The sequence below is a fragment of the Lycorma delicatula genome, chromosome 5 (genome assembly GCF_047948215.1).
Source record: "Lycorma delicatula isolate Av1 chromosome 5, ASM4794821v1, whole genome shotgun sequence".
Classification (NCBI taxonomy): Eukaryota; Metazoa; Arthropoda; class Insecta; order Hemiptera; family Fulgoridae; genus Lycorma; species Lycorma delicatula.
Genome location: NC_134459.1, coordinates 129247819 through 129264318, shown reverse-complemented (window position 1 = coordinate 129264318; position 16500 = coordinate 129247819). Strand labels below are relative to the sequence as shown.

General features: G+C 28.5%; 1 protein-coding gene across 2 annotated transcripts in view; it reads left to right on the top strand.

Moving 5' to 3' along the window:
• LOC142325390 (fibroblast growth factor receptor homolog 1-like) overlaps positions 1-16500 on the top strand; it is a 194376-nt gene that overhangs the window by 115521 nt on the left and 62355 nt on the right. For both annotated transcript variants that reach the window (XM_075367110.1, XM_075367111.1), the window contains exon 4: positions 15576-15726. In XM_075367110.1, coding sequence (XP_075223225.1) covers positions 15576-15726 — 151 coding nt within the window. The remainder of the gene's footprint in view (positions 1-15575; positions 15727-16500) is intronic.

The window sequence follows — 16500 nt, the reverse complement described above, 5'->3', positions numbered from 1 at the left end:
CCCAAACTCCAAAACCACCGTCAGCTCAAAAGTTTATATGTACATCTATATATATACTTCACTTTCTTGTGGACACGGTAACTGCCGTAATTTTGTGCCAATCACTTTCAAATTTTTCCCAAAAATAACTCAACCCAAAATCTCGGTCAAGTATGTTAACGGCTAAAATCGGATCATGAGGGTGGCTTTTTCGGAAAAACAAAATATTGCTATTGGGTAGCTTTTTTATTAAGTAAAATATCGAATTCGTTTAAAGTTCCTTCTATTCTTTGAGTAAAGGTCTAAAACTTAAGTAAATATTTTTGATATCACCAACCATTGGCCTAGAGGGTGGAAAAAATGAGGTTTCGAAGAGAAAAAAATCATACCTACTTTAATAGGCAAGTATCGAATCAGTTTAAAGTGGTCGTTAGTCCTCTAAACATTACCTAAAACTTCTGTCTGAAAAAATTTTTGATATGACCAACCCTTACGGTAAGAGATTACCAAAATGTTGCTGGAATTGTAAGATGGGGCTTGTAGTATGCTAAACATGGAAACTTTTTTACACATGCAACCATTGTCGTATTGAACAAGTTTGAAGTTTTTCTTAACTTTAAGGTGGACTTTTCTTTATCACCTACTTATCAACAGTGAAATCTATCTCCGCCTTTCGGCGTGCCGAAAGGGATTTTTTTTCAAAAAAATTTTTTTTTCCATTATGTTAGAGTATATCCTTACTAAAATAAAATAGTAGCAAAAACTAAGTTACGTTATTTACTTGAATATATATTCCCGTAGTAATTTTGTAGACTCAACTGTTTACTTTATACGTAAGAAGACATTAAAACACAAGAGCCAAAAAAGTAACATATTAGAGGTTACTGACCTTCACTCAGCAATAAAAATAGTCTAAAATTTATTTTATTGTTGATTTTTGGCGCAATAATGAATATCATTTTCTTTAGTTTAATAGAATAATAATTTTTTTTCAGTAAATTGTTTTTATTGTTATTATTTTCATAATGCTTACCTTTGAAAATCGTATAGTCCTCTTTCCCTTTAAAATTATTAATATTATATTTTCATTAATTTAAATTTAATTTCTGTTCTTGTAATGGAAAATATGTATTTGACAATATTTGTTAGTAAAGATAAATAAAATTATTTATTATTATAAAAAATTCTGCAAAATAAGATCCTTAAGGTTTGCCATTGTCCAAGTTTTGAATAATAATAATAATTATTATTATTATTACGTAATGTGCCTTCTTACGGTTTTGTAACAAGCTAGAAATTCAATACTTCCAAAAATGCTTTTTATTTTAAAATAGAAAAAAGTAACAAAAATGTATTAAAAATATAAGTTCATTATTTCCCTTACTACTGGTTTTGTTAATTTAAAAATATTTGTGATTATGAAACTCATTTACATTCACTCGTTATTTTCCTTTTTTGCTTACTTTCTCGTCTAGCGCTATAGCAGAGCTTTAGATCATCTCGAGAATTTTTATTAGTAGCGAGTTTTTTTTTATTTACTTATTTTATGTATTGTGTTCTTTTTACTACAACAATGTTCATAATATAAACGGTCGGTTTAGAAAGCAAGATAACTAAAAAGCTGCAGAGGTATATTTATAGAACATATCTGAAGTTACAGATCAACAATGACAATAATTTTCATATACCGGAGATCATTCAGTAAAAATTTACTCCCGAAAACAGCATAGATATTCTCAAGAATATTCTATAGCAGACTTAATAAGGACAATGTGGAATGAAGTAGTTTGACATCGTCTTTACTGAATCGAATGTACTGTTGCATATCAGCATTTTATCTCCACCCAAGTGAAATTATTGATAATTGACCCAATAAATGACAAACCCGTTTACTCTGCTCATCACCTTTGTCTACAATGAACATCATTACTCTGGAAGAAAAGAACACTTAATTAATCTTGTTGTACCTCAGAAGTACCTTAATTTTTTAGTGTAAAAAAATCTTACAGATAGCGCTAAAGAATGATATATGTATATATATTTACATAATCTATAAAGAAGAATAAGTAAATTGCACGTGCGCTCTTGCAGTTTACTGCACATTTTTGTTAGTTACTAGTTTACGTAAATCCTACATTATAACCGATTGATTTAATTTGAAATTTGCATTAGATTTACTTAATTGATTTAAATTTATGTTATGTATCACTTATAGTAAGAATTTAAAAAATATAAAATTTAATCTTCGAGGGGCGTTTAGAAATGTATAAAGTTTTGTTGTTGGACTTACAATATCATAAACGATTCAGTACTTGTTTCATCATGCAGTATCCAATAGTTTCTCAATTGTTGATAACTTTAATGTAGGCAATAAACATGAAAAAACCCCACCGGGTTGGTCTAGTGGTGAACACGTCTTCGCAAATCAGCTGATTTCGAAGTCGAGAGTTCCAACGTTCAAATCCTAGTAAAGGCAGTTACTTTTACACGGATTTGAATATTAGATCGTAGATACCGGTATTCTTTGTGGTTGGGTTTTAATTAATCACACATCTCAGAAATGGTCGACCTGAGATTGTACAAGACTACACTTCACTTACACTCATACATATCATCCTCATTCATCCTCTGAAATAATATCTATCGGTGATTCCCGGAGGCTAAACAGGGAACAAATTAACTTGAACAAATAATATAATATTTCAATCACTTAAGAATTTGGATACGGGTTTAATTAAATTTTTTCTTTGCCAAATTTAACTAAATTAAATATACATTTATAATGTCCTGAATTATACGTATTAGCGTATTATACGTTCTTTTTGAACTCATTAGAAAATGAGTTCAAAAAGACTGCCGTATTATTGGCAGCAATAAACTAATAAAATAGAAAAAAACACGTAATTCTGCGCAAGAAAACTGATTTTTCGTTTCCGACGCCATCCCTATTTCGCAGTCAGAAACGCACCGATTTTCAAAGTATGACGCATTACATACGTTCGATTAACCAGTAGACCCTACACACAAGCATCAAGTTTCAACTCTCCACTGTGACTCAATGCACGAGTGCATATGAAAAATACACCACTATACAGCCAACATATTAATGAATTAACTAATCTTCATCAAATTTTCACATGTGTATCTTCAGATACAACTATTTCAGCATGTATAAATTTTACTGATCTAGTAATTTTGGGGATTTTCGGGCTACAAAACTGTACACATAGGCCTATATATATGTATATATGGAAACCCCAATTTAAGTAAATGGTATTTTCCTGCTACTCTTACCTCAAAACATAAAGAAAATTCATTTTCACTCCCACTCTCACCATGCGACCGAAGAAATACTGTACTTTTCTTCGAAAAATTGGTAAAAAAGAGATTATGTTAATGACCTAACACATATCCGAACCGCCTTGGTATCCATCAATTTTGGTTGATGAATGAACATTTTTAATTGGCCTTTTTTTTATGCAACTAAACAAATTCTTTTATTATCGCTTTGAAAATAGATTATTCGATGAAACTGCACCGACAATATAACTGCCAATAAGTGGCCTACTACGTTGAATTAAGGCATTCCAATGAAAAACTATTAGGTACACATCAAATTACTTTGTTGTCACCTCGGCTAAACTAATACTGTTTCAAGTTCAGTTCCTGGCAAAAGTATGGCATTTTTCCTTGTTTATTAAAGTATATTCGTAAGTGCAATCCAAAGCCGTATTAGTGTTAAGTTTGGCCTAACATTGACAGTTAATTAAAACAATTTTTCAAAGTAAACGTTTTTCATTTATAATCATTTTAAAATGGTCTCTTTTTTATATGGGTAGTTGCTACTTTTCTTTTTCCTGATATAAAAATAAAAACCTGTTTATTCAAATAAGCAGCTTAACTAAAAATTTAGATTTTTGAAAAGAGTAGTTGACAAGATCTCATTAATACTTTCAGATAAACTATTTACTAGCATTTTGTTTAAATTACGTTGGAATGGTATTTTTTATTGTGATTTGCTTTCTATAAATCACACACAATAGAGAAGAGAAATTAATTATAATGTTTGTGCTTAACTCTCTCTCTCTCTCTCTCTCTCCCTCTCTCACTCTCATTCTCTCTCTATCGAGTTTATTATTTAATCACTGCATTTTATAGATAGACCTACACAATTAAAAAAAAAATTAATTAAATAATCTTTAAAAACGTTTATATCTATTTACAACCTGGAGAAGGATATGGCAAATCTATTATGTTGCTACAATTGTATTATTTCAAGTTTATCTTCCTAATTATATATTTCTCATAATTACTAAAATTTAAGAAGTTAATTAAAAAATTACTCTTACAATCTCTAATTTTTTGAATTTTAATATTGTGTAATTTGTGCAAATAATAACAAAAACCAAGCAGAAATTAAAAAAATGGAAAAAGTGATATTCTTATTACTTATCTACTTGACTACATAATATTCTTTCATATTTCAGTTAATAACATCAATTAGCAATTAATTATTTTGTAAATAAATAAAATTAATATTTTATTTTAATCAGTACATAATAATACATTACATAGAACTTATTACGAATGAGTAGATACACTACTTCATATATACAAAAAAGAACTGATATTCTACATATTGTCTGATATACACACACATATATATATATATATTTCTTGTTGCGTGTGTATGTCACTGAACTCCTCCTTAACGGCTGGACCTATTTTGATGAAATTTTTTGTGTGTGTTCAAGGGGATTCGAGAATGGTTTAGATTCACAATTTGAACCGATAGGAAATATTTTTTAAATTAATTAATTAATTTATGTGTTGCTGTCGATCTTGGGATGGTTAAGGTTCACAATTGGATCCAGTAGGCAGCACTGCGATCGCGTTTTAGAAATTTGTTTTTAATTTTTGGCATATCAGTCAAAACCCGGTAGTTGGTGCTGCGATCGGATTCTAGAAGAGTTTTTTATTTTCTTGCTTTTTCGCATATATTGTATTGTTATTAAATTAAAATTTGTATTTTTAACGGACTACTGTGTTTAGAGAGTAGTTTGAATTAAATCCGGTAAGTACTGCTGTTCTGACAATTGGATTTACTTACATTCTGACTTTTATGAAGTGAAAGGTTAAATTTTATGAAGTTCCGTAATGTTTTGTAAGTTTCTAAATGTTCAGTATTAATTGTGATGATTTTGCAGCCATATCTCTTTTCGTTAAAAAGTTATTATCCATTGAATACTGTGATTAGAGAGTGGTGTGAATTAAATCCGATAGGTAGTGCTGTTGATTTGCCATTTGGATTTATTTACAATCTGCTTTTATAAAGTGAAAGGTTAAATTTTGTGAAGTTCCTAATGTTCAGTTTTTTAATGTTTAAACAAACTTTCAATTAGGTTTATTTAATCTGTGTATGTATACTCAAATCTAACGATAGCGAAGCATTGCCGAGTCTGATAGAATTGCGCGCTTATTGAGAATATTATATTATTATTTATTGAAATAACGTTTTAAAGTGTAATTAAAATATATACATTGTGCAAATTTGTAAGGTGCAGTATTGAAGTGAGTATTTTTTCATGAATTTTAATGATATATACACGTGCATTCAATAACAATCAACTTAACCTACAAATTTAAATTATCAGTTCTCATTTGATTCTATGCGATTTATGAAGTATTGAACGGCTCTTTGAAAATAAAAATGTAAGTTTGTAAAATAAATTATAACATTTATAAAGTTAAAATATAAGTTACTTATAGTAATTATAGTTACAGAATAATTTATTACAGAACAATAATGCTACGTCTGCCGGGTCCGCTAGTGTATATATATATATATATATATATATTACATCTGATATAATATATATTCATCAGATGTTTTGGTATTAAATCTATCATCACCACAATGAAAAACTTTGTACAAAGATTAGCAAAGTGTGGTAGCTATGTCCAAATTAATTATTTAAGATACAAACATTTGAAATAATATTAAGGTAAACACAAGAAGATAAAAAGTATAAAAAATTACTACAAAATAAATTTCAATTCAGAAGGTGTTAATAAAAATTATTTTAACGTGTCTTCCCAAATCAGCTGATTTGGAAGTTGAGAGTTATAGCGTTCAAGTGCTAGTAAAGCCAGTTATTTTTACACTGATTTGAATACTAGATCGTGGATACCGGAGTTCTTTGGTGGTTGGGTTTCAATTAACCACACATCTTTGGAATGGTCGAACTGAGAATGTACAAGACTACACTTCATTTACACTTATACATATCATCCTCATTCATCCTCTGAAGAATTATCTAAACGGTAGTTACCGGAGGCTAAACAGGAAAAAGAAAGGAAAGTTCTGTTGTCTAGATGGTTATGATTACTTTTAAGAATAAGTGACTATTGTTTATACTAAAAGTTGCACATATGAGTGTTGAGGGAGTGTGGAGGGTGTTTTTTTTTGGCTAAACTTAACAAACTAATTCTGGACATCAAAATAAACATAAATGTTAATGTGAACAACTGCCCTATCTTACTTCATTTTCCCTCTGTCTGCCATTTTGTGTTTTTTCAATAAAAATTTATATCTAAAGAATAGATATTTTAAGGAAATTTGGTGTACATGTACCCAACATCATCTACAAAATAAGTAAATTAAAATTTTTTTTCCTTTGAAAATTCCTAAAATTGTGCCTGTTTTACTTCCTTCATTAATAGAATTAAAATAACTTCTATTATTACTAATAACAGATAAGCACAAAATTGTTACATTGCATAATCTTTGCGATTCACTTAAAAATTTCAGTCACACTTCTGTTATTTAGCAACCAATTTGAATAAATGAGGTGTCATTTTGTTCACAATAAAATGTTTAACTTTTTTAAAATAATTCTATAAAATTAATATTTATAGAGCTGTTACGTGGCCACCATTTTGGAATTTATAATTAAAGATTATTTTTGAAATAATATTCCAAATTAATTACTGTTTTTGGGTTAAAAACACTCTTGAGTAATACTTAAAAAGTTATAATAAAATAAAATAACACAATATTTACTGATATGATACAAAAGATTAAACAATAATAATACAATGTTTTTTGTTGAGCACATTTTGTAATGTATTTATATTATGGTGTTTCCAAATGTTCTATTATAAATACATTTAAGCTTTATATAAGTGCATAATCTTTATGACAGCCAGATTGGGACTATAAAGAAAGCTTATCCTAATAAAAAACATAATAATTTAATATAACAAGACATACAATACCTTATTAAAATAACACAGCTTGTTGATTAATAAAAACTTTAAACCAATGCTGTGTTTATATTTAACACTCAAACCATGTTTATACTATCTTCTTAATAAAGTAAATAAATAAACATGCATGCATAAATTGGAATATAGAAATATAAGTGAACTAACAATTAAATTTTTATTGTACTATTTAGCTACACTTAACTTATCAAAGTCATATTAAAAGTATTTTTAATGACTGTTTTTGTGTATTAATTATTACAATTAAAATCACAAAAATATTTTATAATTGGTTGAAAAAATTGGGAATTCAGGAATTTAACCAATCATGAAATGACATATTGTATTCAACTATTACTGTACACAATTTCTGTTAATTTAATAAATTGTATAACTTTTTTATGAATAAATAAATGGCAGTCTCGTAGTTAACTACATTGCAAGTAGTTGTTTAATAGCTGATTTCTGAAGTCGAAGGTTCTGAGGTTCAAATCCTAGTAAAAGTTAGCTGCTTTTATATGGATTTGAGTATTAGGTAGTGAATACTGGTGATTGGGGGTTGAATTACCCACACACCTCAGGAATGGTCAACCTGAGTCTATACAAGACTTAACCTCATTTACATATCATCTCATTGAGCCATGGGGGAGTTGCTTATTGTTCACTAGTTGAGCAGATTACAACATACACATTAAGAAAATAAAAAAGGAGGAATTAAAGGTGAATTACAAATTTACTTATCATATTTCACGTTGATTTTTTAATTATGACACATTTGTGATACCTTTTTTTTTAAAAAGACAAAAATTGAATTTTTCTTTTCCTTTTTTTTAATGTCTATATCTAGCAAGTAGGAAAGACATCCTTCTATAGTTTGATTACATGTTCAATGATTAATGATAGTTATGTAATACTAATAACATCTGTATAAAAAAAACCTAGGAGCTAAAACTAGTCTGTCTATAATCCATTTTTTTTTTTTTTTTAATTGGTTTGCTTTGTTCTATTTTATTTGTCAGTAGGGTGTGAATATAACTTATTTACCGGGTAAAAAATATTATTCTATATAAATGTGTATATATATATATAACATACAGATGAATAAATTCATAAGTTTTTTCTGAGTATACAAAGGATCAGAAAATTTCTTAACAGATCTTTATAAAAAATCTTTTTATACAAACATAAAAATTTATATGCAATTATAAGCTCATATTAAATATCTAATACAGTGATTGTTTTGTTTATATGAAAATGCCATGGTATGTTAAGAAAGAAATATTTATGCCTATTCTCTTTCCTTGGGTTGACAAAAATGTTTTATTGCAATCAGTCATAATTTGAGTTAGTCTAGGTAACAATACTTTTAGTTGCTGTGGAATTGGTTAATAAACTACTGAACTTAGGTGCATTGCTTTCATATTCATATTGAATTATAAATTTTTAAAAATCACTTTTTTCTTATTCTCTTCTATTAAATCAATTATTTAACCCATCATTCTTCTCTCTATTTTCTTCTTTGTTTTGCTGTATATACACATGTAAGGTGCCATAGCTTTTTTTTTCCAGTTTAGCCTCCGGTAACTACCATTTAGATAATTCTTCAGAGGATGAATGAGGATGATATGTATGAGTGTAAATGAAGTGTAGTCTTGTGCATTCTCAGTTCGATCATTCCTGAGATGTGTGGTTAATTGAAACCCAACCACCAAAGAACACCGGTATCAACGATCTAGTATTCAAATCCATGTAAAAATAACTGGCTTTACTAGGACTTGAACGGTGGAACTCTCGACTTCCAAATCAGCTGATTTGGGAAGACGCGTTCACCACTAGACCAACCCGGTGGGTCTAAGGTGCCATAGCTGTAATGATTATAGGTAATCTGTCATATAATATAAATCATTCCCAAAAATGGTATAACCATTCTCAGGAATAACATTTAAAAGCAAAGTAAGGAGTGAAGTAGTTTCATATTTGCTCCTTCACTGAGTTAATTAGACTGTATATATCAGCATAGCAACCCCACCAAAAGCCAGGTAATATCCATTTCTATCTGTGGCTTGTTCATTCTGCACATCACAACAAATGATTTTTGATGAATGTTATTATTTTATGAGAAAGAAATTCTGATTAGTCATATAGTTACCTCAGATGCTTTATGTGCTACAGCCAAAAGAAATTTTGAGACAGGTATTGTAAAGTTATAAATTAATGTGCCACTTTCCATAGGAGGGAGTGTCTCCATTGATAACACTATCTCCACTAGTTAGGAGAAATTGTCTTAGTGTATTTGTGATTTTACTACAAATTTCACTTCCTATTGTAATATAAGTTCCATACAAAGTTATTACTGTGATGTTGAGACAGTAGATACCATCCTCATAACTTACAGAGTATTACAGAGAGTATAATCCCTAGCTTCATTTATCATTATGTCTTTCTTATCAACAATGCAATAAAAATATTAGCAGAAGTGTGGTAGCGATGTGCATGAATATAACATGACATTACATGAATAAGTAATTTGTTAATTTGACAACATTCATTCTTGGTAAAACACACCACTCATGCAAACACTATATAATGATTTTTTTATTTATAAAATGATCATGGATTATATTTAAGGAAGAGCAGGAGACTTAGCTTTATGTAACAGGCAACTTGGCCATTAATCTCATTTTTTGTACAACTTTGCTGACAGAATGTCTTCCCATTAGTACCTATCCAAGAAAAACTGGACAGAAAATAAAGAAAGAGGAAGGCTAGAAGAAAAATAAAAAACTAGAATTCTTTTTGATTAGCATAGATAGGGGTAGTTTTCCTCTTGTCCAGAGCCAAAACTGGTTCTGATTTGTACAGTATAACATTAAAAAGTACATATATTATACAGTTTATATATTAAATAGTTTTGTTCTTCTCCTATTGGATCAAAAAATTATGTTTTACAGATTCAGTCTGTAGTAGCATTGTAATTGTTCCTGTCTCATAACATCTTCAGTACATCTCATCTCATCATCACTCATCAATAAGTAAATAAATAAACATTTTATTTTGATCAGACACTTGGTGTAGATTCTATCAGGAGTGGATAGGTGTGCTAATCCATTGATAAAAATGGAAATTCCTGAACATTTGTCTGGACAGAATGAGGGATATCATGGTAAAACCTTGTCAACTGCAATTTTATAAAATTAATCAATTAACTTATAATAAACAAAACTATGGTTTTGTTTAAGTTCACATTAATATATAAAAATAATAAGTGTATGAAATAATAGTATAACAGATCCAGGAACATATTAATCAATAAAATAAAATTTAAAAAATAAATAAACAATTTAGAAAACATTAATCGAAATTACTTGAACATACATTATTTTTACCATAAATCAAGATGCAGAAAATTCAAATTTTTTAAAATTATTATTAATAAAAAAAAGCTTCACTCATGACTTTCCTTACCGTATTTGATCATAATCATCATCGTTGATGTTTTCTCAAGTAGCAGGCCTCTTACATCGCAGTTTCTCCCGTTGTTCCTGTCCCACGCTCCTTGATTTTCTAATACCCTTCATTCTTGATTTCATCTATCTTGTCATCATTTTTATCTCTTTGCCCTTATTTATAAGTGCTTCACACTCATACAAGCAATGAATGTGTTTGGTAATCAACCACTTGGCTCTAAATCTAAATCATAATGTAATAATTTTGTTAAAAGCATTTTTTGCTTTTACTAAGCAAAATATGTTTTGATCTCCACTCCATTCTTCTGATTCTCCATTTGCACATACCCAAATATCTGTATTTTTTAACTTGTTCTATTCTTCCTTCCTTTATCTTGATAAAGGCCATAAAGCCAAACGACAAGGCCAGAGGTCATGTTCTCTCTCACTTAATATAATAACTTTTGCATTCTTCACATTTATTTTTATTCAATTTTTTCATTTCTCTTCTAACACTTTATTATTCTTGGGAAATAGCATTTGCTTATATTTAATTTCTACTTATACACTGTACGCTGTTTTTAATTTTCTATAATATTGTTTTCTGTTGAATTTTTTCCTATTCCATTGTTAATTACGTATTTTCTCAGCTGTATTTATAGCTGATGATGGAAGAATACTTTAATGAAGAATTCTAGCTTGTTTTATAGTGTGATAATCTTAGTAGCTAAAATAAAAAAAGAAAACAATTGTTTCTGAAGTCCTCAGTAACACTTTATTTTATAAAATCTATTTTAGAAGATGAGATAAAAAGATTATAAAAAGGATGAATTATATATATATATTTTTTTTTTAAAAAAACAGTGCATTTTAAATAAAATAAGCTTAACCTTGTTTGATAAAAAAAATCAAAGATATTTTTCTTCTTATTTATTTACATCATATCTCAAATTAGATGAAGGTGAATATTCATTGCCACATTTTAGATAACATGCAAATTCTTCATTTGATTACTTTATAGATCAAGGTAGTACCTGAAAGAAGATCTAAAAATAAATTTGGCTTGTTTATGTTTACACTATTAGCTAATCAGATATTTAGTTTATTATTATTAGATAGTTAATCTTGTTTATTGAATCAATGCCTGTTAAAGGGAAATGTATTTTTTATTTATTTATTTATTAGAAGAGAGTGGAACTCTGAAGAATTCCTATAAAAATTTCAATCAATTTTATAAAAAATGGGATGAAAGATTTAAATTGCCAAGCCAGTATCTGATGTTGAAAACTGTACCTAAATGTGGAAATTTACCTCATCCTCACAACAGCACTGTTTAAGGTTTTAAAATAATGATTCTACAGGATTGACTGTAAAGTTAAAAAATTGACAGAGAAGCATCCAGTTAAGTCAAATAAATAAACCAAGTTTTTTACTTTGAAAATTATTTACAAAAAATTGAATGGAAATATAAATCTTTCAGTTCATTATGTACAAAATACAGTCTGTGCAGTGAAGCAAGTAGACATTTCTTTCTTAATCTAATTGTAAAAATGGCATTTATGTCACAAAAATTATACAGTATGGTAGTCTTATCATAAAATTTACCAAACCAATAAGAGAAAGGAGATTCTTTTCATTACATTAAGATTTTATTAGATTGTTTTGTTCTGTCTAAGCAGCAATAAGAATGCTTTAAACATAACTTGTAAGAAAAATGAAGCATTTTTTTAAAACATAATATGACATGAAAAGATAACTTTTTTTATTGCAAGAAATAAAATTCAAAAAATATGAAATTTCTGCATTTTTTTAAAAATTGTTACAGTAATTAAAAAAAAAAATCTGATTTGGGCACCACATGACTTCCTTGTACACCTATTAAATTGCATGTACACATTTTTTTGAATTGCATAAAATTTTATTTTACTAATAACTTATAATTTTTTTTAAATATATTTTTGTTATTATTTATTGTAAAAGATTTTTATAATCAGAGGTTAATAATTATTAATAAATCAATATATTTAGAAAAAAGTTTAAAAAAACAAGGAAATGAAGTCAGATTTGAACCAATGTACCTTTGCCTTGTAAAATTCAAATATTTCATTAACCAATGAAAATAAGTACCACTTATGAAATATCATTGAAAAGTTCTCAATAAGGGCTTATTACTGCAGTTAAAAAAAGCCAAAAATCCAAATTTTTGGATTTTGAGCTTTTTTGGACACTTTCTAGTCCAGTTGATTGCAATCAAAAGGGGAGGTACACATTTAGATGTTACAACAGTCCTAAATCCAAAATTTCAACATTCTATGGCTAATCATTTTTGAGTTATGTGAGATACATACATACATATCTACGTACAGACGTCACGTCAGAACTAGTCAAAATGGATTCAGCGATGGTCAATGAATATTTCCATTGAAATCTGCAAACCGAAATTTTTCTCAGTTACAATACTTCCTTGTAATTTGAATAAGGAAGTAAAAATATGAAAAAAAATCAGAAGTTATTAGTGAAATAAAATTTCAGCAACAATAAACACTGCTAGTTTATTATATTTAAATTTTTTAATTGTTTTGTTTAAACTACAGAGTGTTTGGAAAGTTGCTGTGCACTGAAATTTTGGATGAAAAATGACAAAACTTTCTTTATTATTTTGTATTTTTATTTCATTATTTTATAAAAACCAATATTACAATAACCGGAATAGTCTATAGAAGGCATTGAAAATGACCTCCTCCAACACAAGTACAACATTTCGTTCATTTCAATTTTTTTTCAAACATTTTAACCATCTGATGTACAGAAATGTCTCATATGTATGCTGTTATTGCGGTTTTAATTTTGTCAATTGTGTATGGTTGCAATACATTGCTTGTTTCACTGCCTCCCCATAGAAAGTAATCTGAGGGAGCAGGTAGGGCGATCGTGCAGGTCATAAAGTCCTCAAAATGATTTATTCGTTTATCAAAGACATTTGTAAAAAAAAAAATCATTGTAAAATTTTTTAAAAAAGTTATTGATTTGTTAGTTGTGTATGCTATGACACCATCATGTTGGAACCAACAGTGATTTATTTCCACTTCTGTTGACTAACTAATGAAGTTTGTTAAAACAGCACAATAACGATCACTATTAACTGTATTTTCAAATAAGATTTCACCAACAATGCGCGTTCTACTCACACTGACCCAGATGGCAATTTTCAATTCGTATAAAGATTGTTCGTGGAATTCATGGCGGTTAGTTGTCCATCACAGTTGTGTATTTTGGAATTAATATATCCTCCCTGATAAAAAACCTTGCTTTATGTGTAAACGTAATGTCGAGGGTACGTACAGAATAATTTTGTCAATAAAATGTTTAAACCACTGATAATAATGTAGTCTTTTGGCATGATCTATAGGCTTCAGTTCTTGAACACACATTACTTTTTAGGGGAAAAGCTTTAGTTCTTTCCTTACAGCTTTATATGCGGTAAAAAGTCCAATATCTTGCTGCTGTGCTAACTTATGTATTGACTTTGACTTTCGGTCATAACATGTGAAATATCAAGAAGCTTATATTCATTTAGTTTAGGTGGTCTTCCACTTTGATCAACATCATCAACAGAGTCTTGTTGTCTGAAATATTTTGATTAGAGTTCAAATTGCATTGCGGTGAGGAACAGGAGTTTTTGAAAACTTTTCAGAAAACTTGTGCTTTACTAAATCAGTATACTTGTCATATTCACAAAAAGACATGTTCAATGAGAAAAATGGGTTTCTCTACTGAAAAAACCATGATGTTTCTCACAGTTATTGATTTCAATAAACGAAAAAACACAAAACAAAGCATACAGATCACAACTAAACAACTGACATCTTGGTTTATTACTCAGCAACGCCCAACAAACCCACAGGGTAACCAACCTAACACCGAAAGAACAGAATGCACCGTGTAACTCTAAGTATAGTGCACAGAGACTTTCTGAATGCTCTATATCGTACCTTCTTTCAACCAGAGATTAAAAATCATAAATTATTAGAAACCTATGTATGTAATCTATAGTACAATATTTATGTTATTACAATCATAAAAAAGTAAGGATTTCAAAATATTAAAAACAAAATGATTGTTATTTAAAAATGAATATTTATTTATTTTGATAGTTTTTATGACACTACATCTTAGAAATGGTCTTTAAACAAAAGCAACCAATAATCTTGTATTGTTTAATGGCCATGTTGGAGAAGCAGGAGGCCATTTAACAGAGGTGAAATTTAGTGTCTTTATAGAAAATAAAATTCATTCCATAAAAATCTAGCTATTAGGTGATGGCAATCTTTCAATATTAGTTCATGTAGTCAAGGTTTGCTGTAAACAATTTTATTGAGTTTAAATTTTGATTTTTCAATTAATTTTTTAAATCTGGGTTCTAAATAAGATGGAAAACTGCTCCCTTTCAGTCTGTTAATTCTATAACAACAAAATATCTCTGATAGTAGCATCTTAAATGTCATTTCATATTAAAAGATGTAAACAAAATCTACCCTTACCTCATGTCAACACTTATAATAATTTTTTTAATAACCCAATTCTCGATGATCAAAATTAATCAACAGTGGTTGCAGTTTCACTTCATCCTGTTCATATTTATTAGTGACTAACAAACACTTCAGTTAACCCTGCTTAAGATTAAAAAAAAAGTAAAGGATCAAATGTAGACTATCCTACTGATCTTTATATTTCAATAACTTGCTGCATTTATATTTCATCAGTAAAAATTTTATAAAATTTTTACTTTCTTAATGATCATTTACTGATCATTAATGAACTTAATGATCATTTACTTTGTATGTAGAGTAGTTATTTATCTGTTTTTGTTTTATCCTTTTACAGATGGTTGGTTGGAGGATGTTGCTGAACTTGGTGAAAGGCTTGCTTTTTACTGTGGTAGTAATTTTTCTAGTACAAGAGATACTATGAGTAATACTTCATTGGTTTATATCTGGTATAAAAACGATATACCTTTGCTCTATTCAAAACAGTGGTAAGTACTATAATTTTTTCATTTATTTACATTTACATACACAAGTATGCACTTCAGGACTGCTGATACATCTCATTTCTTACTTACATTTCATTGCTTATCAAGTTTATAATGTATTAACTTTTTATTGTTATCAGATCAGAAATTTACACTACCACCTGTATGTTTGATCTGAAAATTGATTAGATAAACACTTACTGTATTTTTAGCTGATTGAAGAGAGCTACTGTTGAAATTGTCACAGAAAATGAAAAAGTATCATGAACTGGTATGGTCATTTAGTAGTAATAAAATTCAACAATATGCAGTGTAACTTATCTAGTGTTGTTTAATTTAATTGACATGGAAATCAATGTAGTTTCAGCAGTTGAAAGTTTACCTATACTTTGTGCCTTTCAGTTTGCAGGATGATATACCCTGAGATATTTTGTATTTTGACATATCAGGTTGTATGGAATGCAGAATCAATGTAAAACAGAATTACAAAACTAATACACCAAATTCAATGTAATACATGCAATATGTTAATGAGTTTAAAAATATTTTAACTTTCATTAACTTAATTTCAAAATTACACTAACAAAATTACATTGTTTTATATTACTTGTTTTATTAATTAGCATGGATTCAGTTTTCTTCTGAAACATATTGGATTATATTTCTCATGTAAATTTTTTTAAGCAGATTTCATATGATTACTGATTAATTTAAAATGAGCAATAAGAAAAACGTATTACTTAAAAAAAAAAAATCCCTTTCGGCACACTGGAAGGT